This window comes from Maniola jurtina, chromosome Z, assembly GCF_905333055.1.
Source record: "Maniola jurtina chromosome Z, ilManJurt1.1, whole genome shotgun sequence".
Taxonomy (NCBI): domain Eukaryota; kingdom Metazoa; phylum Arthropoda; class Insecta; order Lepidoptera; family Nymphalidae; genus Maniola; species Maniola jurtina.
Genome location: NC_060058.1, coordinates 3,125,980 through 3,153,739, shown reverse-complemented (window position 1 = coordinate 3,153,739; position 27,760 = coordinate 3,125,980). Strand labels below are relative to the sequence as shown.

Here is a 27,760-nt window from a genome sequence, read left to right as displayed (position 1 = left end):
CTCGCACTTGCCCGTTTTTTTTAATATAAATTTCGTAGATAGTTACCGGAAGTAAAACAGGCTTTGTAGAACAACTAGAAAAAAAAATCCCAGAAAAAAGTGAAAAGATCAATGTTTTTAACCCCCAGGTGCCGTGATAAGTGAATGGCGTGCCGCGTGACCCTTTTCGACCCAGCGTTGTTAGAGCATTAACTTTTCGACTTACCAACCGAGGGGTCGATCAGACTGATAATAGGTACACGTAATGTACTCCACTCCCGTGAACTCTCTGACTTTCCCACATGATAATATCGATTTAGAGTGGCGCTACATTAGCACCAAGTATCTACTGACAGCTAAAAGCTGTGATAACTTAGTGGTGAGGATGACCGCCTGCAAATCGAAGGTCGGAGGTTCGATCCTGAGCACCTCTGACTTTTCGGGGTTATGTATGTGCGTTTTAAGTAATTAGGTAAATATCACTTGCTTTAACGGTGAAGGAAAACATCGTGAGGAAACCTGCATGCCTGAGAGTGATCCTATAAAGGTTCCTTTTTTTCCTTTTGAGATACCCTCGCTATCTTATAAATCGATATTTTATAGAACAAATAAATTATTTTCTGATATGAATATACAGAAATACTTATACAATACAAGTAGTTACCTGAGTTAGCGAGACGACTGCTGGTCGGGCCAAACATCTGGTATGGGTCTGAAACAAAAAAAACATGCTTGACGTATATTTTTACAGGGAGGATGTAAAGGAAAATAACTAACTACCTTAAACTTAGAAATATTACTTTTTCACTGCACTAGCTCAAAAAGGGCGCCTTTTTAAATTCTCTATTTTATTATTTAAACTATTGACTTTCAATATTTAAAATCTGTTTTTTTTTTAACATCTTTCTTGTGCTGTTGAATCTTTCGCTTCACTCAGGATTTTAAAGTAGAATCCTTCGCCCGTTCTGGGTTCATATTAGGCACTCGCAACAAAAATGAACGTTGCTATCTTGTTGAACAAATAACTATTTTCCCCACTTGTTCGGAAAGGAAGGTTTTTATGTAACACATTCTTAAATTATATTGTATGGAATGAGCGACCCGCTCCGGCTTCCCACAGGTAGCTGATTACAATTTTCGCAGGGATCTCTAATTGAAAAAAAAATAAGTTATAGCTTGTGCCACTCAGGAACAGTTTTTTTAGTTTTCTACTGGGAAAGAATTTTTAAAATCAGTTCTGTAGTTCCAGAGATTACTTCATACAAACAAACAAAGTTTTCCTCTTTAATATTAGCATAGATAGGTAAACCTATCTGGGTAAGAAGATATAGGTAAGAATGATATTTTTATAGATATGTTTGTCTGTCAGTGGACCGTATTTCATGAACTGTAGATAGTTTAACAGACTATTGCTGCTATAACAACAAAATATAATAAAAACACGTGGTGAATTCCAAAAGGGCAGCCATGCAAAAAATATTTAAAGAGTGCATAATACGATGGTACGGAACCATTCGTGCGCGAGTCAGACTCGCACTTGAACGGTTTTTCCTTATTAAGAGGGGTCCTTCCGTCACTCGCTTCATACAAACGTAGTTCCAATTTCATTTGAATATTAAGCAACCAAAGTCCATGAAATTTTGCAGACATATTCTAGAAACTAATATTTATGCCTGTGGTTTTCCAGATTTCTGTTAAAATATTCGCTTTCAAAGTTACGCGGTCTTAATATCCCCCCTGTAATTTTAAAACTACATATTTTTAGAAAAATCCAAAACACCACAGGCACAGATATTAGTTTCTAAAATATGTCTGCAAAATTTCATGGACTTTGGTTGCTTAATATTCAAATGAAATTGGAACTACGATTGTATGGAGCAAGTGACGGAGAGAGCCCTATTAAGTAGGTATCAAACACCTCAACCTGTGGCCTCACAGTCTGTAAATCAAATCGATACTATGGTAATAGTAATATTACGTGTCGATACAGGCATTTTACACATTATAGTTATTATATATCCACTATTCACTATAGATATAACCACCAACCCAAGCGGGTTACTAAATATAGGTACAGGCTGTAACCAGAACGCTTGTAAAAAATAAGACAGGTGATAGTACTGATGATTACTGATAAGATATCATAAAACTACGAAAAAAAAATTTAAAAAATCCTGTATTTTGTAAAAGTTTACAATATAGTGCAAATAAAACATCTGACTGACGCTAGAGGTTAATGAACGTTCCGTAAATAGGTCACTCGAAGTGAAGGCATTGACCCGAGTTTTGCACGCTGTACAATGCGGGTTTGAAAAATACTAAATCATTAAAACCACAAGATAAGGCAAATGGTTATTGGCGTTAAGTTTTTGCTAGCATTCTGTTTACAGCCTGTATATCGTTTTCTTGTGGATTTGGGGAGTTAAACATTTTTGAAACAGCTTTTTTGCGAAAATAAACTGAGTAAGAAACTACAACATTGCAAAACTTTTGGCATTAAGACAAACTTTACTTAATACGTATTAACTATTAATTTCAAATATCTTTAGTTTGTTAAGAAATGTAATTAATTTGCAAAAAAATAACGTAATACCAAACGTTGATTCGCTTCGTTCACACATCAATACATGAGTATAAGTATGGCGCACACTCAAGAGTGAGATGCGTGATGCCCATGAATGTTGACTGCAATTTACCATACCTACAGTACTCTTACGCTTGATTTGGAGCGACCGTGAAGAGCACTCTTAAATACCTGATTCAAGGTTCGCCTAGACTGTAGATAGTTGTATCCATGACGACAGGTCAACAACAATACCGAAAAAATCAGATTCAGTGCATAGATTGCATTTAAAGCAGGCGAAATGAGGCCGCCGTGCACCTTTCGGAATTAGCATAGATAACTGGCTACCCTTAGTAGTTCGCCGATGACCGTATTGGGTGTAAAAAAATAAATAGGTATTATAAAAGTTATATGACCCCGGTGATTGCTGTGGTCTTCTGTGAGGAGATCCAGGTTCTATTCCTGACAGGGCAGTTTTAAATTTATAAAATCTGTATGTAAATAATTTTTTTAAGGTGGCTCGATCAAGAGTGTTCTTAGCTATAATCCAAGAAAATCGGTTCAGCCGTTTGAAAATTATCGGGGGTGTTATAAATTTTTAATTTACACTTGTTTAAAGATTAGTCAAGTTTATCATGATGACTAATATTCCCCGTTCCCATTCAATTAAGCATAAAGCTTGGGCTGGGAGTAAGTACGACAATAGTGAAAAGCGTCGTCCTAATTACAACGCGATTGAGCGATGATCGCGCGACTAAGCGATGCGACTGTCGCGTGCTCGTGCCTAATAGAACGCAAATACGCGACCATTGCGCGAATGCCAATTAGTACACTTATTCTTGACTAGAGGATGCCCGCGACTTCGTCCGCGTGGATTTAGGTTTTTAAAGATCGCGTGGGAACTGTTTTATTTTCCGGGATAAAAAGTTGCCTATGTCAATCACAGGGACGCAAGCTACCTCGGTACCAAATTTCATACAAATCGCTTAAGCGGATGGGTTTTTGGGAATCCCGTGATAAAAAATCCCTCTTTGATTTTCCGGGATAAAAAGTAGCCTATGTCCTTCCCCGGGATATAAGCTAACCGTGTAGGTACCAAATTTCGTCAGAATCGTTTAAACTGTTGGGCCGTGAAAAGGTAGCAGACAGACAGACACATTTTCGCATTTATAATATTAGTATGGATCAGTGTGTTTGATTGCGCGTTTGTACGAGTAACATTCAATTCAATTCAATTTATTTATTTGCTGATACAGGTCATCTTATATTATGTGTAAATACATAAAATAATAATTCGCGCAAACTTGCGATGATCACGCATTCGCGTTGTATAAGGACGACGTCAAACGAATGGGGTATGATCCGCCAACCTTTCGGATTTCAGTCTGCTATCGAGACACTAAATTTTAATTTCTTATTTCTATATTGGACCCCCGATCGTTCGGATACCAAGGTGCTAGAATCCTGGCATCGGAACAGAATAGAATAGATTTTTATTCAAATAGACTTTTACGAGTGCTTTTGAATCGTCAAATAATTTACCACTGGTTCAGAATGCCGTTCTTACCGAGAAGAACCAGCAAGAAACTCGGCGGTTGAAAGCGCAGCATTGGAAGATCTTCCACTAGGTGGACATGGACAGACGATGTTGGCACACTCGCCCAACGCGCAATGTGGTGGACGATGGCTAAATCCTTCTTACCCGGCGAAGGGTATCAAAATCACGATAATGATGATGGTGAATGTAATGTTGGCGCGTTGTATTGTGGCTTGGCTGGGTCCAATTTTATCATCATGTACCTATAACGAACTATGTGCCTTGCCCAAATCATTTTAATAACTAAAATTTACACAATTTCTCTTTAATGAATGTAACAATCACAATATTCACAAATACCATAAATACTTAAATATAAAAATTACAAAACTATGTAAAATTAAGAATTGGAATTGTATTTAGTGATTTAGCCATACTTAGTGCAATTTCAACAATAAAATTACCCTCCCGTTTGTTACGTATTCAAAGACCCATTTCCATGGCATGGTAGCTATGCAAATTATCGTAATAATTCTCAAGTGCATCACTACTTAGTTTGTAGTAACGTTGGACGCAAAGTTAGTCCCATCTTCTCTGGAATAAATGTCAGAATCCCGTATCTGAATATAACGAAACTTCTAGCGATAGTCGCCACATAGAAATTGAAACAAAGGCGCCCCTTTTTGGCGGCTTTGTTAATATTATAATCGAGTAATAATTGTTAATGACACTTGAGTTATGTCGGGTTATAAAGCAGGGAGCTGTGACGAATCAACCCCAAGGAACAGTTCACGGCAGTTATGAAGCTTGTAACCGAACCTCGAGGTCTTAGATAAGATGTTTCAAATCACGCCACCTCGGGTACATTGTGAACCTCCCTAAAAATCGGCCAAGTGCGAGTCAGACTCGCGCACCGAGGGTTCCGTACTTGGGTATTTCCTCCGACATTTTGCACGATAAATCAAAAACTATTATGCTTAAAAATAAAAATAAAATCCGTTTTAGAATGTACAGGTGATATATGATATCTGATACCCCACTTGGTATACATAATTGCCTGGCTTTGAAAATTGAAACACATTTTAATTTTGTTTGAGATAAAACAACAAATTCACGTTTTTCGGATATATTTCTTTATTTGTGCTTTAATACCTACTTACCTGCCAAATTTCATGATTCTAGGTCAATGGGAAGTAACCTAAGTAAGTCGGAAAAAATACCCGAGTACGGAACCCTCGGTACGCGAGTCTAACTCGCACTTGGCCGGTTTTTTTTATTTATGTACCGATGGATATAGCTAACGTTGATGTTTTTATAATGATCTGCCAAATAAGTGCCAGTGATTTTTACAGAAAACTGGAAAGTTATATTTAAGAGTTTTTAAAAATCGAAAACTTGTACACTTTTGGAGCTGTAGTTATAAAATTCTTGAAGAATGTTCTTATTTTGTTACTGTTAATTATTTAACCAGTATATATTACTGTTATTTATTTATTTATTACCCGCAATAAAAAAAAATGATGAATTAATACATTGTTTCTTTTTTTTCAATCTAGATCACTAACTACATACATATACATCTACACTATTATATAAAGAGGTAAAGTTTGTAAGTTTGTTTGTAGGGGATAATAATCTCTGACCCGATAACTACTGAACCGATTTTGAAAATTCTTTCACCACTAGAAAGCTACATTATTCCTGAGTAACAAGCCTATATATTTTCAAAATAAATAGAGATCCCTATGAAAATTGTAATATTGTAAATTAAGACGGCAAAAATCGTTTCATTTGAGAGCTTCCGTGGCGTGAGCTGCAGTAAAACTTATTTTTTTTATGGTTAGTAAAGAGTAAATTAAATTAAATTAAAAAGTTCTGCGGAAATCGAACCTCAAAAAAATGAAAGATTGATTAGTGTGCATAATCAACTTCTAAAAGCCTCTGCAAACTGTTTGTTAAACGTGTCAATAGATGTCGCTGAAGTTTAATATGTCATGTTACCGTTCGATACAGAACAAGCGTATAATAGGGATAGGTAACATTTTCTCAACTAATTAGAATTAAGTTGTACATATTATGTATAGATGTAAATATAGTATATGAGCTCTGATCGTCCACGTAATAGTTAATACCACAAATCTTTTTGACTCGCCCTAACGGGGCCAAATAATCTCTCGTACATAAGACTTACCCTGATTGACAGACTGATCAATCAACTTGATAGTACCTATCACAACGCCACAGCCTAAACCGTTGGGGTCAGAAACATAAAATTTTGAAAGTAGGTTCTTTTTAGAACGAAGGCATCCATTTTGCAAGAATTTTTGGTAATTCAACCCCTAAGGGGGTTAAATAGGGGATGAAAGTTTGTATGAAAGTCCATTATTTTTAAAGTTACATAGATGAAAATTGGTACTTAGGCTTTCTGTTAAAAATAAAAATAATAATTTATGACTGCTATCTCACCTGGTGGTAAGTGATGAGTGAGTCTAAGATGGAAGCGGGCTAAGGAAGGGGTATGGCAGTTTTTATTAAACCCATACCTCTTTGGTTTCTACATGGCATCGTACCGGAACGATAAAACGTTACGCGGCACGGCTTTGCCGGTAGGGTGGTAACTAGCCACGGCCGAAGTCTCCCACCAGAGAAGACCAGAAATTTCAAAATTTAAAATTACAAAACCCTGCCGGGGACTCGAAATCGAGACCTCCCACTTATAGGATGTATGTGATATATCCTATAAGTGGGAGGATGGATATATAGATATATATGAGGTCGTCAAAATACCTTCTGTTGCGGTCGCGTCGCGCGCGTCGATTGAAATCAATTAATCGATCAGCTTGTTTGCGCCTCTCCTGGGTACAAGCGTTCCTGCGAGTAGGTAGGTACATCACTACACACGGTCCTCCGTTTTCTTCATCTACCCACTTTCGCACATACATACCTACTTAGTTCAATTTTATTGTATTAAATATTTAGTTTCAATATTGGTTTACCAACTTTAAATGCCAATATTAAATGTGGAAACATTCATTACAAACCTTTACCTTATTTAGAATTACCTACCTACTAATAAATTAAGTATCATTAAAAACTATTGTTTTATGATTTATTTGATATCTTTCGATACAAAAGACGTTTCATTAGAAATAATTAATATCATTAGATAGTAATCTAGTTATGTAGGTAGGTCTTATTTAAGTATATTGCCTCGTTTGTTTTAAAATTCAGTTTTACTCAAATTACGACGTTAATTATTACTATATAATAAACACTAGCTGAAGCCTCCGACTTCGTTCCCGTGGATATAGGTTTTTAAAAATCTCGTGGGAACTCATCGATTTTTCCGGGATGAAAAGTAGTATATGTGTTAATCCAGGGTTTATTCTATCTCCATTCCACAGCCAAATCCGTTCAGTAGTTTTTACGTGATAGAGTATCAAATGTCCATACATACAAACTTTCGCGTTTATAATATTAGTAGGATTTAACAGGTTTAAGTCATCAGTTGATGGACATACTAGATTATATCCACGACTTCGTCCGCGTAGATTTAGGATTTTCACAATCTTGCAGAAAATATTTGATTTCTTAATTACGGACCTATTAATTCAGGGTAAGTAAAGGTATCTCCATTCCAAGTTCCCGCCAAATCTGTTCTGTCATTGTGGCGTGAAGGAGTAACAAACATCCAAACTGTCACATTTATAATTTTAATTGGAATATATGTAGAAGTATATAATCCTATAAATTAAACAGATCTTAAAGCTTTGTTACCCGACTATGGCGAAACCAAAAGGAGGGGTTATGATTTTACCAGTCTATGTATGTATGTATTTAGGTTTGTATTTATGTGGAGTCCATCATAGCCCCTAAACTACTTAGCCGATTTTAATCAATGAAGTGTCAATCGATTCATTATTATTTTTCGTGTGACATAGGCTACATTTTATACAAAAAAAATCAACCTGACAAATGTTACGTCCAAAAAAGTGGGGGCTTCCAAAATTTTTTTTTTGTTATAGTATGAGTGGGATATCAAATAAAAGGGGAAAAATTTCTGAGCAACAAAAAAACAATTTTATGCTATATCAGCTATCGCTATCTATCGGCGGTTCGCGGGTAGTAGCCGGATTTTAGTGCTGTTTAACTTTATCTTATTCTTTATTAAGTAGGTGTAAGTTTTTAGCCTCAAGTTAGTTTGCTAGGACCGTAGAAAAAGATGTCCCAATTCAGACCACCAGTCATATCATCTGGTAGATACCATTGGTACTTGGCATGTGGTTTGTATATGGTTTCACGACATTAATTTCATTATCAATTGCACGTGTAAAGTCTGATTTCGTAGGTAATGCATGCATTAAGAAATTGCACTTGTAAATGTCTACTTCGTGCCACTAATTAACCGACTTCAAAAAGGAGGAGGTTCTCAATTCATTGGTTTGTTTTGTTAATGTAGGAATGTTCCCCGATTATTCGACTATTATGCCTATTTTTTTGTTAGGGTATACTTTCCAGGTGGTCACATATAAATTTCGTGGAGATCTATTGAATATCTTCGGAGATGGAGAACAGAACTCCTCAATTATACTCGTCATGTGGTTTTTGTAGCGCTGAATGTAGCAAAAATGCCCTGTATATTCTATAAGTTCAAGAAATGTAAAATAAATGAATAAATAAGAGTAAAATGCTCGCGGTCAGTGTTTAAAGCTTAGTTAAGCAGTAGGTTTTTAAGTAGACATATCATATTTTATTACAGTGGAGCCACTAAAAATTATTGTAAAATAATATATTTTCAAAAAAACTGACTTCTGTAACCACAAACAATAAAAAGTAAAAAATAATTTTTGTTTCTACACGTGTAAGGTATGTATAAGTCGCGCGAGCTTCACACTTAGATATGCCCTTTTATTAGCTCGATTGTCAATTTTTACACTTCTTAAGAGGATTCATTAGCCCTGAATCAATTTTTAGCAATTTTGACCCCTTATATTTTGTTAATCCCTACATTTACTTAAAAACTTATCTATGCTACATTGAAGAAAATTTTCTGTTTTGTTAAATTGGAAGACAACATTTTGCAATTTATTGATAGTTTTTTCTAATTGCCTAAAATACCAAAGACAATTATTGAATTTTGGGTTTCGTGCAATCTCACTACATCAAAAGTTACTTGTTCAATTTACAAGAAGAGATTTATTTACTAAAGTAAAAGTCCTGAACTACTAAAATAGAAGACAAAAGTTTTTGATTTGGTATATTTTATATTATAAAAATCAAACCGAAAAAGTTAGAATTTCACAAAATTACTGACATATAAAACTGTCATTTTGGTGGATTATATTTCTTCATTTATAAATAAAATTAGGTATTCATAAAAATAGAACATATTTGCAATATATTGAAAGAAAGAAATCTAAAATTAATTCTTAATTTTTTCAATAAAATAAGCTTGAAACACACTACAAAAACTTCGCGAACATGGATTACCAAAAACTAGGAAACTATTACTAGCCGAGGCCTCGCCGAGAAAGGAAATATCTTTTTTTTTTTCAGTATGAATAAGTCTTTAACTAAATGCAAGGATTAACAAACTATAAGGGCTCAAAATTGCTAAAAATTGATTCAGGCTTCTTTGCATACGTATTACGCCTATTATTCTTAGTACGCCTTCTTCCTTCTTTATACGCCTATCTAAAACTATGTCAGATATCGATTTATCTCTCTATTATCTATTCCACAAAACAACACAAGTAAATTTATATTTATTTTGAAGGTTATAAACCTTGAAACGTCTCTTTTTTGAGCCAAATTCATGCGCAAATAAACCATGTAAGAAACTACAAATTCAAAACTATTGGCTTTAAGGTAAACTTTAACTTACGCTTAGGAAAGTGGATTATTATTAGTCATCAACATAATATACTCTGCTAATTTTCTTTAAAAAAAAATGTTTTAAATTGAGATTTTTATCTCTAACCGTTCATAGCTTTCTTTGATGTGCGACAATTTAACAGTCAAACTACGTATTCATAATTTCATCAGGAATTTTAGAGAGATGAATGAATCACAGCTCGCAGCCAACCTAGGTGACTAAGCAATAACAAAAGGCACGTTCCGAATAAAAAACGTTGAAAATAACTGTTAAATGGAGGGTAGTTAAGCGCCCCTTGTAGGGCGAGGCGCGATATAATCGAGATGATTATGATAAATGACTACTTGTGTTGCGGGTCGATTCTCGGCCGGTTATGATTTACCAACGTTTCATTGCACTTTCCATCAGCATAGATAGATTTACAGAAATCGTTCTTCTCTAAGAAATAGAAATAGACAAAGACATATTTTTTATTCAATTTTTTTAAAATCAAATACAAAAATAAATATCACGGCCTCCTACTTGGCATTTTGAAACAGTAAACAGTGGTAGATGCATTTAACAATGCAAAAGTGCCGACTTGTAAAAGTTTGATTGTATAAAATCTTTTCTCTCTCTGTAAGTAGGTATCTATTGATTTATGTCGTATTCTACTACAGGATGGTGTGCAAAGACGCTGTATGCATGCAATATTTACGATGGCAGATTGGAACGCAACTATCACTTCTATTTCACATCCTCTAAATATATGAAAGGAAAAGGTGACTGGCTGATTGACTGACAGATCTATCAACGTACCTACAGCACTACCTACCAACTCTTAATGGGCTGAATTTCAGCCCAATCTGTTACTACGGATACGAAATTTGACATGCGGATAGCTATTATGACGGAAACTTCCGCTAAGGATTTTTAAAAATTCAGCCCATACTTAAGGAGGTAAAAATATAGGGGGTTGAAATTTGTGTATGTCATGCGGACGAAGTCACAGCAGGCATAAGTTCGTTTTACAATTTGCAGTAATTAGACAATAATTTTGTACTAAAACTTCATGCCCCCAAGCATTAAATAAGTATGGTGACCGACCGTGGTGGTGGTCGACCGAATCAATCAATTTTGCAAGTAAATACCTACATTTGAACGCGGTTTATTTAATGTATGAGAGCCTTCTATCTACATACGAGATATGGATTGTTAGATGCACAACGCAAAGCACGCTAAATTTCAAAAATTTGCATAATACGATACCTTATAGATACGCAAAATGCCGATTCGCGTAATGTGAGCAAAACGCATTCTTATCTACACGTGAAATTTAAAATCGCTATGATAGTAAAAAAAACGAAACTAAGTACTTATATAAACTACATTTTTAATTGTAAAATATAGTAAGGGCCTCTTATTTTGGGTTTTGTATCTCCAAACATTTTTAACCCCCGACCCAAAAAGGGGGGGTGTTATAAGTTTGACGTGTGTATCTGTGTATCTGTCTGTGGCATCGTAGCTCCTAAACTAATGAACCGATTTTAATTTAGTTTTTTTTGTTTGAAAAGTGGCTTGATCGAGAGTGTTCTTAGCTATAATTCAAGAAAATCGGTTCAACCGTTTGAAAGTTATCAGCTCTTTTGTAGTTACTGTATGTAACCTTCACTTGTCGGGGGTGTTATAAATTTTTAATTTACACTTGTTGCCGATTTGCTTGATTGGTATTTTGCGTAAGTAATCTTTCATTGCTAAACGCCACAGTTTTATTTTTGGCATTTTGCGGTTTTGGCGTTGTGCGACTAAACTATACGGATGCTTTCGCCCTAAACGTAGCAGTCTCTCACCTGCATCCAAAACGAAGTTATGCACCAAATAGAATTGTCAAACCGGATTACATTTTCCATTTGCGACGAATTGGTGGGCCGACCTGTGCCCCGGACTGTTTGTGATTGTCTCGTTACACGATTTCATATTTGCTTGATTGAAAATCAAATTTCGGAAGGTGGTTTATTTGTGAGATATGTTTTTGGTCAAATAAAAAAAATAGATACTGTGTATCCATGATTTTATGCTCATCAAATAAATGTACGAGTATTATAAAAGAGGAATGTACATATATATAATACTCCGTACATTATAGTAGGATTTTCTGTAAAGATAGATTTAAGTTTGTTTAACAAACGCCCTTCCAGCATCAGTTTTCCCCTTCAACTTTAATACTTTCAAGAAAAGAGTGAATAGGCATCTTCTAGGCTAGCCCGCTCCATCTTAGGCTGCACCATTACTTGCCAGCAGGTCTGATTGGAACCGAGCGCTAGTCTTTAAAATTATTTAAAAAAAGGTTTGTACTAGTAAATAAAATAAGCCATGTGTACCTAGACAGAGTGTATTTTTTTATAAAGAATATTAGCCATGCTAATCATGACTAATACTCCCCTTTCCCCTCAAATTAAGCGTAAAGCTTGTGCCAGGAGTGGGTACGACAATAGTGCATCGGGTAGGGTTTGAACCGCCGACTTTTGGGAATGCAGTACTCTCCTCAACCGTTGAGCTATCGAGGCTCTTGAATATTTTTATCATCATCATCAACATTATCAACCGATAGACGTCCACTGCTGTGTATAGGACTCTTGTAGTGATTGTCACACGCTACGGTCATGCACCGCTTGAATCCAGCGGGTCCCTACAACTCGCCTTTCTATACGGAATCCTAAAAAAAGATTCCGACAAATTGAGAACCTCCTCCTTTTTTTGAAGTCGGTTAAAAAGCAAAACATTTCGAAAGCATTGATATGGCGACAAGTGTAAATTAAAAATTTATAACACCCCCGACAAGTGAAGGTTACAGTAATGACTAGAAAAGAGCTGATAACTTTCAAACGGCTGAACCGATTTTCTTGGACTATAGCTAAGAACACTCTCGATCAAGCCACCTTTCAAACAAAAAAAACTAAATTAAAATCGGTTCATTAGTTTAGGAGCTACGATGCCACAGACAGATACACAGATACACACGTCAAACTTATAACACCCCTCTTTTTTGGTCGGGGGTTAATAAAATAGAATAAGATTGTGAGAAGGTTTTCGTAGCTAGGGACAATATGTGTCCCCTGCGGTGCTGACAGCCGCTCTGACGCTCTCCCGCGACGGTCAACAACACATTCCAGGCGCAAACAAACCATCCCCTATATGAAATTTATTGAGCCACTGCAGAGAAATGGATTGCTATACCGATAGAGCTTTTGATTTCGATTCTTTTTAACCCCCGACCCAAAAAGAGGGGTGTTATAAGTTTGACGTGTGTATCTGTGTATCTGTCTGTGGCATCGTAGCTCCTAAACTAATGAACCGATATCAATTTAGTTTTTTTTTTGTTTGAAAGATGGCTTGATCGAGAGTGTTCTTAGCTATAATCCATGAAAATCGGTTCAGCCGTTTGAAAGTTATCAGCTCTTTTCTAGTTACTGTAACCTTCACTTGTCGGGGGTGTTATAAATTTTTAATTTACACTTGTTGTGTCTTACTTCCAATTTTCATATGTGCATTTTGCTCTAACGGTGGAGGAAAATATCGTGAGGAAATCTGCATGCCTTCACAGTTTTACATGTAGAGCAGTTGTGGTAGCATGTTGTTTACACTGTTTGCACTGACCTTTATACTTATACAAGTAGGTAAGCTGAACTTGTTTTTGCTATCTGTTTTTGAAGAAACTTGATTATCGGCACTTATAGGCACTGATAGCAGTAACTACTTAGTGAGTATCATGTGAGCGTACTCGGAACTAAAATAATGTTAGTGATGAGACATCTGTCAACTTAGTGTCAACAAGAAGACTATTTAATACACATTTGAATTTGATTCGGTATTAAAAGTATAATAATTCTTATCATTTTGTACGCCATACCTCTCCCAGAGTATTTGTACCTATATATCCATTTCAGTGAATAAATTAATTATTTTCCCTCCATAAAATTAGCATTTGCAATGCTTAGTGTAAAAGTGAAAAATGTTTCCTGCAACAAAATAAGGAAAAACGAAATGGGCAGTCTTAATTGCTCGGAATCACTGACAAGTGCTTCTGGAAGAGCACCTCTAGTGTCACGTACGATGTTTGCAGTTTAATGAAATCAGTGCGAGGCTAATTCCCAAAGCACTTGGAACCCCTTCCAACGATCACTGCTCGCCAAATGAACCTCGTAATGTCCGCTTTTCTACTGTAATTACGCACCCATTACCAACACTAATCTTTCTACCACTGCGCATCAAGATCAATCAAAATTCGACCCTAACCAAACGCTACTACGACCAATTTTCTAGACTGGCTAATAGTCTGTTATCGTCGGAGGTATTTTTTTTACAAACTCAAAACAGTTCTTATTGCTTTAGCAGTAAACCTAAATTCGTTGATCATGCGTAACAGTAAAGAAATATATATCTTGGGATCAATGAAATAAGGCGTATATTTGATGGACACAAGATGTACAGTGTAGGGTGTAGCCAGAGGCTCGAAGGAGTTAATGCGTGACGCACAAAAGACCAAATCACGACCCTCCCGACGTGGCCACGGCGTCAAAGAAGAAATTTGTATTCCAATTATGACGCCACAGACACCCGTCGATCAATATTGCTGGCCATTTTAAGGCTCTATAAATCTTGTGTTATTACCTACCCACGTAATTACAGTAGGTAGGTAACTTTTAAACAATTGTAATCCAAAGCAATTTCTTATGTAAGATTAGTCATATTTACCTACTCGTATATCTGGTTTAGGTATATGATCAATCTCCAGGAATATGCAATATTTTTAGAAGATCTCGCGAGCAAAACGGTGTATAATTGCACGAAATAAAAATTTTCTTTCACTTCCTCGTTAACTACTTCTATACAGAAAAAGGGATTTCATTACACAGGACTGTAATCGGCTCTTTACTGGCCGTACGCCTGCAATTCCCATAAAAACTGTAATGGAAATTGCTGGACAGTTTCATACTGATGACGAGGTTCTTTGACTGTAGTTAGATTATTTTAGGTAGGTACAAGATTATTTTTTTGTGTCCAGACTGTATGGTTTATGAGTTTAAGTTTTTCATTGTTTCCTCACAAATAGAAGTTAAGCACTAAACAAGTCTCAGCCGAAATAGCAATTACCAACCTCGTTTAATTTAACTCGGCTGACCCCTCGTCCTTTAAAATAACTTAAATGCAGCACTTGTCTTCGCCTCGGCCTTAAAATATTACTCAGCTAGTAATCGCTTTATTTCAGGCCTGGACTGTAATGTACTATTCCACCAATTCAAAGTGTTCTTTTCTTTCGAGATGTTGCGTTGGTCCAAATAAAATATGTGATCCTAGACAAAAGGCCAGCGTCCATAGCGGCAATAAAATAATAATAAATGGATAATTACTCCATTCCAGTGCATTACCGTGCAGAGGATAGGGAAGTAGCAATTCCAGAGAGCACAATGTTTGCTTTATTATAATCCTTATGTTTAGGCTCTTACGGGTGAGGAAATGTTTGTATGGACTGTGGAGTCCAGTATAGGACCCTCTACTATTAGCCGTTTGATTGCAATTCCAGCCCCAATCTCGGATTCAATAAAGTTCGCCCTGCAGATAAATTTTGACATTTCTATTTGTTAAGACATCGACGATTATTGGTTGGTAATTGCTTCGGATCGTCTTGGGGATAATTTAACATCAAACAGTTTTTGCCGAAATCATTTATCATTTTATTCCGCAAATTGCAATAATTTCTAAAAGATACCTACTTATATCTCTTCATAGTATAAAACAAAGTCACATTCCGCTGTCTGCTCCTCTGATGCTTAGATCTTAGTAGAGAAAGAGCCAGCGCGTGCCAGACCTTCGCTATTTTATAAAAGATGGAAGTGTCAGGAAGGAACGATCAACGACTATGCAGTTTGGATCATGGTGACTTTATTGATTAAATTGTACAAACCGAACTAATATTTTCTTCTATTTTCAAAAAAACAATATGTTACTAGTGTAAATTAAAAATTTATAACACCCCCCGACAAGTGAAGGTTACAGTAGTAACTAGAAAAAAGATGATAACTTTCAAACGGCTGAAATGATTTTCTTGGATAATAGCTAAGAACACTCTCGATCAAGCCACCTTTCAAACAAAAAAAAAACAAAAAACAAAATTAAAATCGGTTCATTCGTTTAGGCGCTACGATGCCACAGACAGATACACAGATACACACGTCAAACTTATAACACCCCTCTTTTTGGGTAGGGGGTTAAAAATAGAAAACAAAACTCTTCAAAAGTATTCTATAATATTATAACTGCAGCTCAAAAAATATTCCGAAAGCTATTTTTTCTGCAATACTTCATGTATTAACTCCCCAATTTAATTTAATTTAGTGAAATTTTAATTTAATTTAATTTAGTGAAAAATCTCTACAAGTTCTACGATTGTTTTAATTAACACAGATCTATAAAGATACTAAAGCCTAAATAAGAACGAGTGTTTTCTTAACACCGTTTGCTCTAGCGAACAAAAAAGCTAGTCGAGTTTTACTTATATTTGCTCGACTTTTTTATAAGTTTGCCCCCTGTTTGCACAGCGTGTTTGAGTAACGCGGTTTGTCTTTGGGTGGGACCGATCAAACGTCGTACAAACACCCTGTAATAACATTGTTTTATTGGGGCACAATTAAACGCATGTCACGAAATACATCTCGCTGACACGTGACGTCACTGATTGCGCGTCAACTTAATGGCGTATAAATTGATGGTAAGTATGATTTTTTAAATTCAGATACAAGTTAGTCCTTGACTGTAATCTCACCTGGTGGCAAGTGATGATGCAATCTAAGATGTTAGTCAGGTATAACCTTATCATCCATTGAGGAGTTCTGCCCGTATCCTTCATATCCGAAGAACCGTAACAATGTCGCATTTATAATATATTTAGTTATATGGAAGTATGGATTCGTTAGGTCAGCAATTCCTTGGCACTTTGTAGTTGCGTGACAAAATGTCGCGTGGTTGGTATTGTCTTGTGAACAAAATTCCTAGGCGCCTTGGTTTCATGTTTACTCCCGGTCATGAATATTAATATAAAGCTTTATTGATTCGTTTCACGATTTGTTAAATATACCTACGCGAGGGGTATCAAAGTATTGTTAATCTTGAGTATAATGTTTGATAGTTATTTATCTCCCTCCTTTAGTTTTGAGTTCATCATCATTGTCCTCAACCCATCGACTCACTTCTGGTATACAGGTCTCATTTCAGATTGATAAGGCTTTGGCCACAGTCCACCACGTATATATGTAAATTGGCGATTTCACAAACCTTTGAGAACATTATAGATGTAGTGACTGCTGACGTCAGTAGTTTAACCCGATGCACGATGGGCTCTTGTGGAAACGCTCTGGCGTCAGCCAGTTGTCCCATAACCGCCATTTGTACAAATGCACTTGTCATTTTGTAATTGAATGCAGAACCAATTAAATAATCCAAATTTTGTGTAACCTCTTTGTTATTTCACCACAAGCTTTATAGAAAGGACACGGTGCTACCATTTCCTAAATTGGTGACCATACCTACAATAGCCAAAATGGAGAACTATCAGACATGTAGGTTTCAGGCATGTAGCATCCTCAAGTGATGATTGCTAAATTTACTGGACTAATAAAGCAAGTTATAGAACGGAAAAGACAAAAGCAGATCTATAGTTCGGTCGCATGTAATCCGACCTCAGTGTTAAGAGTCACGCGGCAGCCACGCGCAACACACAGATTTGCTATGAAATGGAGAACTGACGCCTATCAATGTATACTTCCAAAATTAAAATGGCTTTTCGGCGATAAGAAAATAGGGGATTGAAAATGGCGCAGTCTACGCGGACGAAGCCGGCGTTCCAAATAATGGCTGATCGCAAACAGAATCCTGAAGGATTTATAATTGCAGACAGTTTGGATTGAAAAGTCGAAACTCTGACGTACCTACGTGCGTATTTGGAAATCCTTCCGGTACCTACAACTTCAGTCTTAAACTCAACTTATTCTGAGGTGCGTCGATTGGTCCTTCACATTATTACTTTCTAAGTAAATACTGAAAGGCTGGAAACGGATCGGCGGTACCTCTTGTTCCCGCTCCAGCCCGCCGTGCTCTGAGGGACCGCAGGTCGTAACAAAAAACCACACGGTTTGTTCTAAAAAGGCCAGGCCGGTTTATTGAACCCAAGGACGAACACACTTGATCAATATTTTACATGAGTATATATTCCTTACATAATCGACCACGACCGCGACATATTGGTCGTACAGCGCCATCTATTATCTGGCTTGGTAAACAGTATAATTGGTCTTGAACACCTCTGGTGCTGCAAATGTTCATGGGCGACTGTAATCACTTGACACCAGGTGAGCCACTCGTACTTGCTATTTTATTATTTAAAAAAAAAAGCTAAAATCACGTTCAAAATAATATTATATACTAGTTGATGCCCACGACTTCGTTCGCGTGGATTTAGGTTTTAAAATCCCCTCGGAAACCTTTATTTTCCGGGATAAAAAGTAGCCTATGTCACTATCCACGTCTTCAACTATACCCATGCAAAAAATTAAGTTGATTCGTTACTCCGTTGCAGTGTGATTGAAGGACAAACCATCAAACCAACAAACAAACCGTATTTATAAAATGGACAGTGATTTTCACTTGTTTTTACTGATTTTTTTTTTGTACTTTATACCATGTATGTAGAGTACCAAATGTTATGCTAAATGTGAACGCGGGAGCAATAGGTACATAGAGAACAGATTTTATTTAAATAGCTCATTCTATACGTTACCCTCCAAAGAATATGTTTGGACACAAACGGGTCCGGGGAACAAATAAATGTCCTTCCAGGGTAACTGACCGTGGACGATAAACAGTCCGAGTGTTTGCGCGGGACTCTTGCAAATGTATGAAAGAAAATATTTTAGTTCGTTAGTCAATTCTTTTATTCCTCTCTACTTCATTTGATTCAATTTGCCAATTTTTTTATAGACCAACTGATGCCCGCCATGCGTTTCAATGTGTCACCCGCGCCAACTATAAAGGTTTTTTTAAATAAAAAATAGCCAGCAAACCAGCAGGCGGGTCATCTGATGGTAAGTGATTACCGCCGCCCATGAATATTTGTAGCACCAGAAATAAGTACTACCGATGCGTTGCTGGTCTTTCAGGAGTTTATTGGTTCACCCCTTGAATAACCCCGTATTGATGGAGCTATTTCAGAAATCTTTTTGCAAGTGTCTACAATAGTTTCACAAAATTTTAACTCAAGTAATTGGTTGAACGATCTTCATACGCATAGGAAACATAGTAGGTACACGTATTATAAAGGTTAAATAAACAATGAGTATCAGTAAAGGTAGGTACCTACTTAGTCATAAATTTGATGAAGCTGTGTGGTAGTATACGCTCTCAGGAACGCCTATGTCCAAAAGTGGACAATCAGTGAGGCTGATTAAACTAAATATACCTATGAGTATTAAAAGGAAAAGCTGACTGACTGACTAATCTATCAACCCGCAGCTCTAAGCTACTAGCTGGTTCGACCTGGGCATGCAGATAGCTATTATGACGTTGACATCCGCTAAGAAACGGATTTTGAAAATTTAACCCCTAACGGGGTATAATAGGCTAAAAATGTGAATTTTTTCTTTGGAAAAATATAAAATCTCGAGTTCTCCAAATGATTCGGTAAGATTAGATATTTCCAGTCAAAAGTTTTTTGTTAAAACTCATGTCGTCAACAAAATAATAATATAACACTGAACTGGGTAATTTATGTGAGAGTGGTAAAACCCAAAAAGCGATATTATAACATAAATGTAGGTAAGTGACGTTCATGTGTAGATAAAGTAGAACATACTGACTGACTGACCTGTTAAAGATAGGTAAATCATCAGTCAGAAAAGCCGTAAAAGAAAACAGAAAATTCACTCACCTGGTTGGCGAAGGTGTGTGTGAGCTTCTAATGGCGACTTTGCCATCGCCGATAAAGTGTTCCCGCCATAGCCTAAAAAAAAGGATATTTTTTGATTCTGAAAAACTTTAAACATAGTTTTATGACTAACTAGCTGATTCCCGCAACTTCTTTTCCGTGGATATAGGTTTTTAAAAATCCCGTGGGAACCTAATTTTCCGGGATAAAAAGTAGCCTATGTGTTAATCCAGGGTATAATCTATCTCCATCCCAAATTTCAGCTAAATCCGTCAAGTAGTTTTTGCGTGAAAGAGTAACAAATATCCATCCAAACATACTAACTTTCGCGTTTATAATAATACTAGCTGACGCCCGCGACTTCGTCCGCGTGGATTTAGGTTTTTAAAAATCCCGTGGGAACTCTTTGGTTTTCCGGGATAAAAAGTATCCTATGTGCTAATCCGGGATATTATCTATTTCCATTCCGAATTTCAGCCAAATCCGTCCAGTGGTTTTTGCGTGAAGGAGTAACAAACATACACACACACACACACACACACACACACATACAAACTTTCGCCTTTATAATATTAGTGTGAAGTGTGATTAAGTAGGATAAAACGCAAATACTTGATGTAGCCATTCTATACATTAGTTTCAATAGAGGCCATTTATACCATTAATATTTTGATAAGATCTTCAAAAGAAAAATCCTTAGATTAGGCTTTCCTTCAGTTTTGTGCTGTCCTAACAATGATCTCTATTATTCCAAACAATATTTTTTCGATATGGGATGTAACTTTTGCTTATTAACTTGAGGCCTTGTAAATTAAAAATTTATAACACCCCCGACAAGTGATGGTTACACTAATAACTAGAAAAAAGCTGATAACTTTCAACGGCTGAACCGATTTTCTTGGATCATAGCTAAGAACACTCTCGATCAAGCCACCTTTCAAACAAAAAAAACTGAATTAAAATCGGTTCATTAGTTTAGGAGCCACGATGCCACAGACAGATACACAGATACACACGTCAAATTTATAACACCCCTGTTTTTGGATCGGGGGTTAAAAAACATTGTTGATCGGAATAACCCCCATTCTATACATTTAATTCAATGTCTCCCATAAATGATAAATGTATTATGCAGATTTGTGGTCCTTCACAAAGAACAAAAGGTTTACACCAACTTGTTTATAATTAGAGCCACCACCTCGTCAGCAAGCCTGAGGCCATCAAATCTGTGTAGATAATATTGCCTATTTTCCTCACGAGGGATGAACCAACCATTTGAAAATGCCATTTTGAAGTGAACCCTATCAGTCATGAACTAGATTCTATTTTCAATTGCACAGTCCAGATCAAGGATTATAGTCTCTTTGAAGCTCTCAATAGGATTTCACGCGTTGTTAGTGTTAGAGCAACATTGTGGAAACTCCTTTTGATTTCGGGTATATTTTTGATTCCATGTTCTACGGCTCTTTGATTTTTAGGGTGCTGATAGTGACATTGTTAGGGGATGTTTTATCGCAGCACAGGCTAAAACTTCTCAAGTTCTCTCGTTTTAAATAGTTGGGATTTGGCCTCCCATTACTTTTTTTTTTATACTTGTACCTACCTACTTTGATATATTATTACGTACCCTCTACTTTCTTACGCACAATTCTTATGAAATTGAAATTTCATTATTTATCTCTGATTCAGTTTTACAATTTCAACGAACCTATGAACGATATAATGGCTGAAAAAGTTATAATGTGCACTACAGCCAGCACGCTCAGATCCAAAACTTAGAATATAAATAGGTACTCTTATAACTAGTTATTAAATATTTAAATATAATATTTAATTTAGTTGTAATTTAATCTAGCACTTATAGTTTTGCAAAACTTCGTGGAATACATTCACTATGGTATTTGTGGCTGTTTTCATAAAAGCTTTTAATATTTTTCCGACCGCATTTTCCAACGAAAAAGGACACAACCACACATATGACCGATAGAAACAATTCGGTTCCGTGGAATAAAGTCATAATGGAAAATTTTGATGCTTCCAAATGAAGAAAAGCCCAACAAACCCATTTATAACTACCCTAAACATACCAACATTGTAAACTATGAGTGCATAGATGTTGATTTAAAAGTGCTTCTCTGAAAAGTAAGCCTTTTGTAACAGTGTCGTTATTCGTAGCACACGACGATGTATGAACCAGTGTTATAATATATCATGAGTCTATTTTATTTTCTGTCCCTTGTTTGTACATCGCGCACTATAGCCGTCGGCATCAATCACTAGAAACACGATATTCGAGTCTATCGTTTCATAAGCCACTATCCTGATATACCTACTCATACAACTAGGTAAGTATACAAGTTATGTTGAACACCAATACTTAGAAAGAAACATACTACGGGCTGAAAATAGTAAAATAGCTGAGCATCTTGTCGTCTCTTCAGTATCACCAGCTTTCCAAATTGATGGTAGAGCTTAGACAGCAAGAGACAGTGAGTTGGACTACATAAAATACTTGCAGACCAACGCCAGTTTCACTCGAGGGAAAATCGAATCGGGGTGGAATTTCCGAAAATCCTAAAATATGCCCTTCTTAATTATTGCTCAAAAAATACCGAGTTTTATAGGTATCTACTTGAAAAAGACATTCAAACAAAATTTTAAACTGCTATTTTAATTCCTTAGGGATGGAATTCCCAAAAATCCTTTCTGAGGACCTACATCAATAAAAAACCAGTCAAGTGCGGCTCGGTTTATGAACATCATGAGATGAACGTCAAATATACCTACCGTGAATCCAATATTTAGTTTTGGGTCAACGTTCTAGACCAAATACCAAAATATCAGGTTTGTAACTAATTTCGCCTACAAGCTAGAGACCTGTGACATGCGGACATACAAACAGACAGACAGCAGAGTGACTTTAATAGGGCTCCGTTTTTACCTTGGGTACGGAACCCTAAAAACTACTAACAACTTAAGTTTCTAATCCACAGTTTAGGCTATGAGTTGATAGATAAGTCCGTCAGTAAAGAGTCAAGTCTTTTTTAAATGAGCCCTGGTATGAAAAGAGGTAGGTACTCGTATAACAAACTTAGCCGGGTATTCTTTTTGGTATCATACTCGTAGACAGTTTCTGTACGCGGGATCATATAGAAACTGTCGTATCATCAACATAGCATTGTATCGCCTAACTAAGTAGAAATATAAGGCATTATTTAGGATATTATCTTTAAATAACTATTTATATCCAAGCGACGAAAACATTTTCATTTCAAATTTCAATCATGCGTCTGATAGTATACACTCAGAATACGTATAGCGCACGTTTTCGCTTCACGGCACGCAAAACAATAGGGCGCTTCTGGTTTCCCTCGCCCAAAGCGAGTTTTCCACCGTTTTCCGTCTCTCTCACACCCGTTGCGCTTTACTCCAAATAGAAACGAAAGGCAAATACCACTCTCAGTTAATTTTCGGAGCCGCCGCTAGCTTCGTCTCCTTTCAGCACACCCCGCTTTAAAGTATCGGTTTATTTTTTGAAATCTCTTCATGGTCCAATCTTTTGCTCTGAGCGTAAAAGAATCTTATTAATCCGAAGCTCCTTTATTGAATTTGTCGCAAAGAAATGTTTTCTTTTTAATATTAGGTATCCTATTGCTCGATTCAACGTTTCATCGTTTTGAAACCAATTTGGTAATTTAGCGTCATGGAAATCTGTGGACCGTATACTTAATAGTCAGATTAACAGTAAGTTAATCTGACTTGACTATATAATATCTACTGACGGAGATGTTTATTCATAGTAGGTAAGTTTTATTTCTGCGTCATTCTGAGAGGAGAGTCACGTTCAGAAGTGAGCTGGCGATGGACGATCATGATGGTAATGATTCATTTCGCAGTCTAAATCGATAATATCTCAGTGGTTTTCGCATAGAACTATGCAATGATTTTGTAAAATACTAGCTGTTGCTTGTGACTTTGTCCACGTGGATTTAGGTTTTTGAAATCCCATGGGAACTCTTTGATATTCCGTGATAAAAGGTAGCCTTCGTCACTCTCCAGGTCTTTAACCATATCCGTGCGAAAATTCACACTGATACGTTCTTAAATTGCAGTATGATTGAAATAGAAACCATCAAACCTACAAACAAACACACTTTCGATTTATAATATGGATAGTATATAAAAAAAGTAGGTAGATATTTTCTAATGCCTAGGCACGTACCTAATTTCAAGGAAAAAAATTTAAACTATGGTAAGTTCTTAGATCATAATATATTTGCAGAGCACTATTTCTTTTATTGTCGTGCGTTTGTATTATATCTTCTATCTTACTCATCAGCGAGCACGAATTTTATACGCTTTGTAATAATAATTGAAGCTATACCTACCAGCTCTGTATTAATAAAATTAAAAATTAACTTCAGTATTAAAAGCAGACAAACAGTTGTTACAATTTTAAAAAGGAATTTAAAAAGGTCCGTCAGACAAATCGTCTTATAAACTATGCAAATGAGAGTTATTAATAAGCATTACGAATTAAGGGTACGATTAGGGGCGTCACCTCACAAATCTCGCCTAATGAATACCGTTCACTTTAAATAAAGTTGTAGGTTAGCTATTTATAATTCATTTGGATAGTCGCAAGGGACGCTAGGGTGGAGGTCGCGTGGGTTATTGAATATCGTTCGATAAATGGTGCGATATTGCGAGGGGTGCTATAATTTTGACCCCTGTTTGTCTGTCTGTGGCATAGTAGCGCTCAAACAGATGGACTGATTTTTTGGGGTTTTTTTTTAATTCACTATAGGCAAGCGCTTGACCACAATCACACCTTATGCAAAGTGATGATGTGGTCTAAGATGGGGCGCGTTTACCTAGAAGGTGCCTATTTACTCTTGTTTTAAAGATACCCGGATTGTAATTGGTAGGAAACACAGATCGCGGAAGAGTATTCCAAAGCTTAGCTATGCGTATGAGGAATGATGACGCAAAACGTTTCGTGCGTGTAGATGGAATGTCGACGACATGGTTTTTAATTCATAAGCGGTTTAATCGTAGCTCATTGGGCTTGCTGATACGCGGTCTTCACTCCAGAACACGCCTAGTAATTGTATTACATGACCTAGGTAGTTATAATCTTGAACAATTTCGATGCACTGACATTTTTGACGGAGACGGATCTTGGGATGACCTACCCATTATACATGACTACAATACAATTATGATGAATAGTATATTGGATTTTGTAGGCCTAAGCAACATAATATCTACACTTGCGCAGAGCCGCGTCGCGCGTCGCCGCCTTGCCGTGACGACTTAATGCCCCCGGACAATAGTTACAAACGATTTAAACTCACCCCAGGGAGTAATATTCGCCCCCTTTTATCATACCACCCGATAATAGGCCGGGTAGAAATATTCAAAGATTTTATCTGAAAATTAATTACCTACTCTACTCGTAACTACAAATAATAAACAAATAAATAAAATCTTTAAATCACACACTTATTATCACACTTAATTATTATATATAGTATCACACTTCACACTAATATTATAAAGGCGAAAGTTTGTGTGTATGAGTGTGTGTGTGTGTGTGTGTGTGTGTGTGTGTGTGTGTGTGTGTGTGTGTGTGTGTGTGTGTGTGTGTGTGTGTGTGTGTGTGTGTGTGTGTGTTTGTTACTCCTTCACGCAAAAATTACTGGACGGATTTGACTAAAATTTGGAAAGGAGATAGATAATATCCTGGATTAGCACAAAGGCTACTTTTTATCCCGAAAAATCAAAGAGTTCCCACGGGATTTTGAAAAACCTAAATCCACGCGGGCGATGTCGTGGGCATCGGCTTGTTTACTATATAGATTTTAATTCTAAAAACGTTAGGAGCAGTTAGGAGCTACTTTTTTATTCTCTAAAAGTATAGTTCATAAAACTATACGGACTTTTAGAGTAGGTATAATGATTATTTATATTATAATGATTAGTAGGTATAATATATATCTATTATAAAGTCTCAAAGTCTATTTCATATTTACGATATTCAGTTACCTATGTAAATTAGAGTAATTGCCGCCATTCTATGTAAGTTGCAATACAAGTTTTTGTTTGCAGGTAGGTAAGATCGCACTTAAGTGTGCAAGTTACTTGCTTTCATTGCATTAGAAATATATTTTCCAGAGTTGCCAGAGTTACACCTTACATATCTGCAAGGTTTTGCTGCAGCTTTTTCGCCAGAGTTTGTACGTCATACCAGTTTGCTTGTCGCTGTTATACACTTGCACGCAAGCAACAGTTGCGCGTTTTGCTTACAAGTTCAAATTCTATCTTAGCTGACCTTAGCTGGCTTACGTTTTCTCTATTTAATCTGCATGTGACTTGCATGCAAGCCACTTGATTATTGGAAAGACGGCTTAAGAGGGGTTTATTCGTAGTGAGTCCCAAACAAACGCAGTTTGGCTTCATTTCAATAAGTAGGTACTAACCAATCAAACTTAATGAAATTTTGTAGACACACAGATTTTATGCCTGGGGCTTTCCAGATTTCCTTTTAAATATTCTGTTTCAAAGCTACACGAAGAAAAATTAACATATAAATCTTGAATCTTTGTTATTCTGAAACTAAGTATTTATTTTTAATGAGTTTATTGAATTTAAGCTTATTTCGCGGTCCAACAACATTTTTATATTGTAGATAACGGATAGTTATTTTTACTGAAACTGGCAAACCACAGACAGAGTTAGATATTAGTTTCTAGAACGTGTCCACAAAATTAAATCGATTTTGATCGGTTAGTATTCAAATGGGAACCAAACTACGTTTATATGGAGCGTGTGACGGAGAAACTTCTGTTCAAGACATCCGCAAAATCAAAATTGTTTGACATTAGCACATCGCATTACCGAGAGATTGGCTTCGCAACGCCGAAGAGGCGCAGTGAAGCGTGGCTATGATAATAATCCCCGATCCCTCGCTTCTCGCTGCTCGGCATAACGGCATAACGATAATCATCACAATATTGCATCACTTACCGAAATATTGTAAGTGTCAATCAAAGAATTAAGTTTGCATTGTCGGCCGTCGGACGGCGCGTGGCAAACGCGCGTCGCTCGATCCCTTCCATTTCACAATTTCGCGACATGCTACGTACTGGGTACTTTTATTTTAGGGCGGCTGTTTTGTTTTGATTTTGAGGCGTAAAAAATGTACGTAACGCAATACAGTGGCGCAAATATTAGTACGCGATCAAATTCCCAAGTCGAAACGTAATGTTTACATGTTAATTGAAATAGTTCTCGAAATAGGCTAATTAAGCTGTTATAAGCTCACAAATATTGTGAGGAAAGCGTTGCTTGTACTACTTTCTGTTATATAAAACCCGTTGCACATTTTTGTAGAGAGGCTATTCGTTTTTACAGGCAATTATTGCCATCAGAAATTTTGGTTTTCTTGTTTTGTTTCTATAATTGCTTCATTAATAGGTTACTAAAAAAAAGTAACTATATCAAGCATAGGGAACAGTTGAACAATTTTTAGGAAAAAGTTTTGTTTACTAAATCATCACCGTCATCATTATCAACCGATAGACTGCTGAACAAGGTCTCTTGTAGGGTTATAATTACTTATCATACGAACTGGCGCGTTGGGAATATGTAAAATATACCTCTTTTTAACCCCCGACCCAAAAAGAGGGGTGTTATAAGTTTGACGTGTGTATCTGTGTATGTGTGTATGTAAGTTTTTTTTTATTATTTGAAAGGTGGCTTGATCGAGAGTGTTCTTAGCTATAATCCAAAAAAATTGGTTCAGCCGTTTAAAAGTTATCAGCTCTTTTCTAGTTTTCTTGTAACTTT

The 27,760-nt window shown here is 36.4% G+C and overlaps 1 protein-coding gene across 1 annotated transcript in view; it reads right to left on the bottom strand.

Annotated features, from left to right (window-relative positions):
* The window catches only part of LOC123880366 (DNA-binding protein D-ETS-3), a 76,815-nt gene that overhangs the window by 8,861 nt on the left and 40,194 nt on the right, over nucleotides 1-27,760 (bottom strand). The window contains exons 5-6 of the mRNA XM_045928472.1: nucleotides 19,913-19,984; nucleotides 644-691 (exon numbers count right to left, since the gene is read on the bottom strand). Coding sequence (XP_045784428.1) covers nucleotides 644-691; nucleotides 19,913-19,984 — 120 coding nt within the window. The remainder of the gene's footprint in view (nucleotides 1-643; nucleotides 692-19,912; nucleotides 19,985-27,760) is intronic.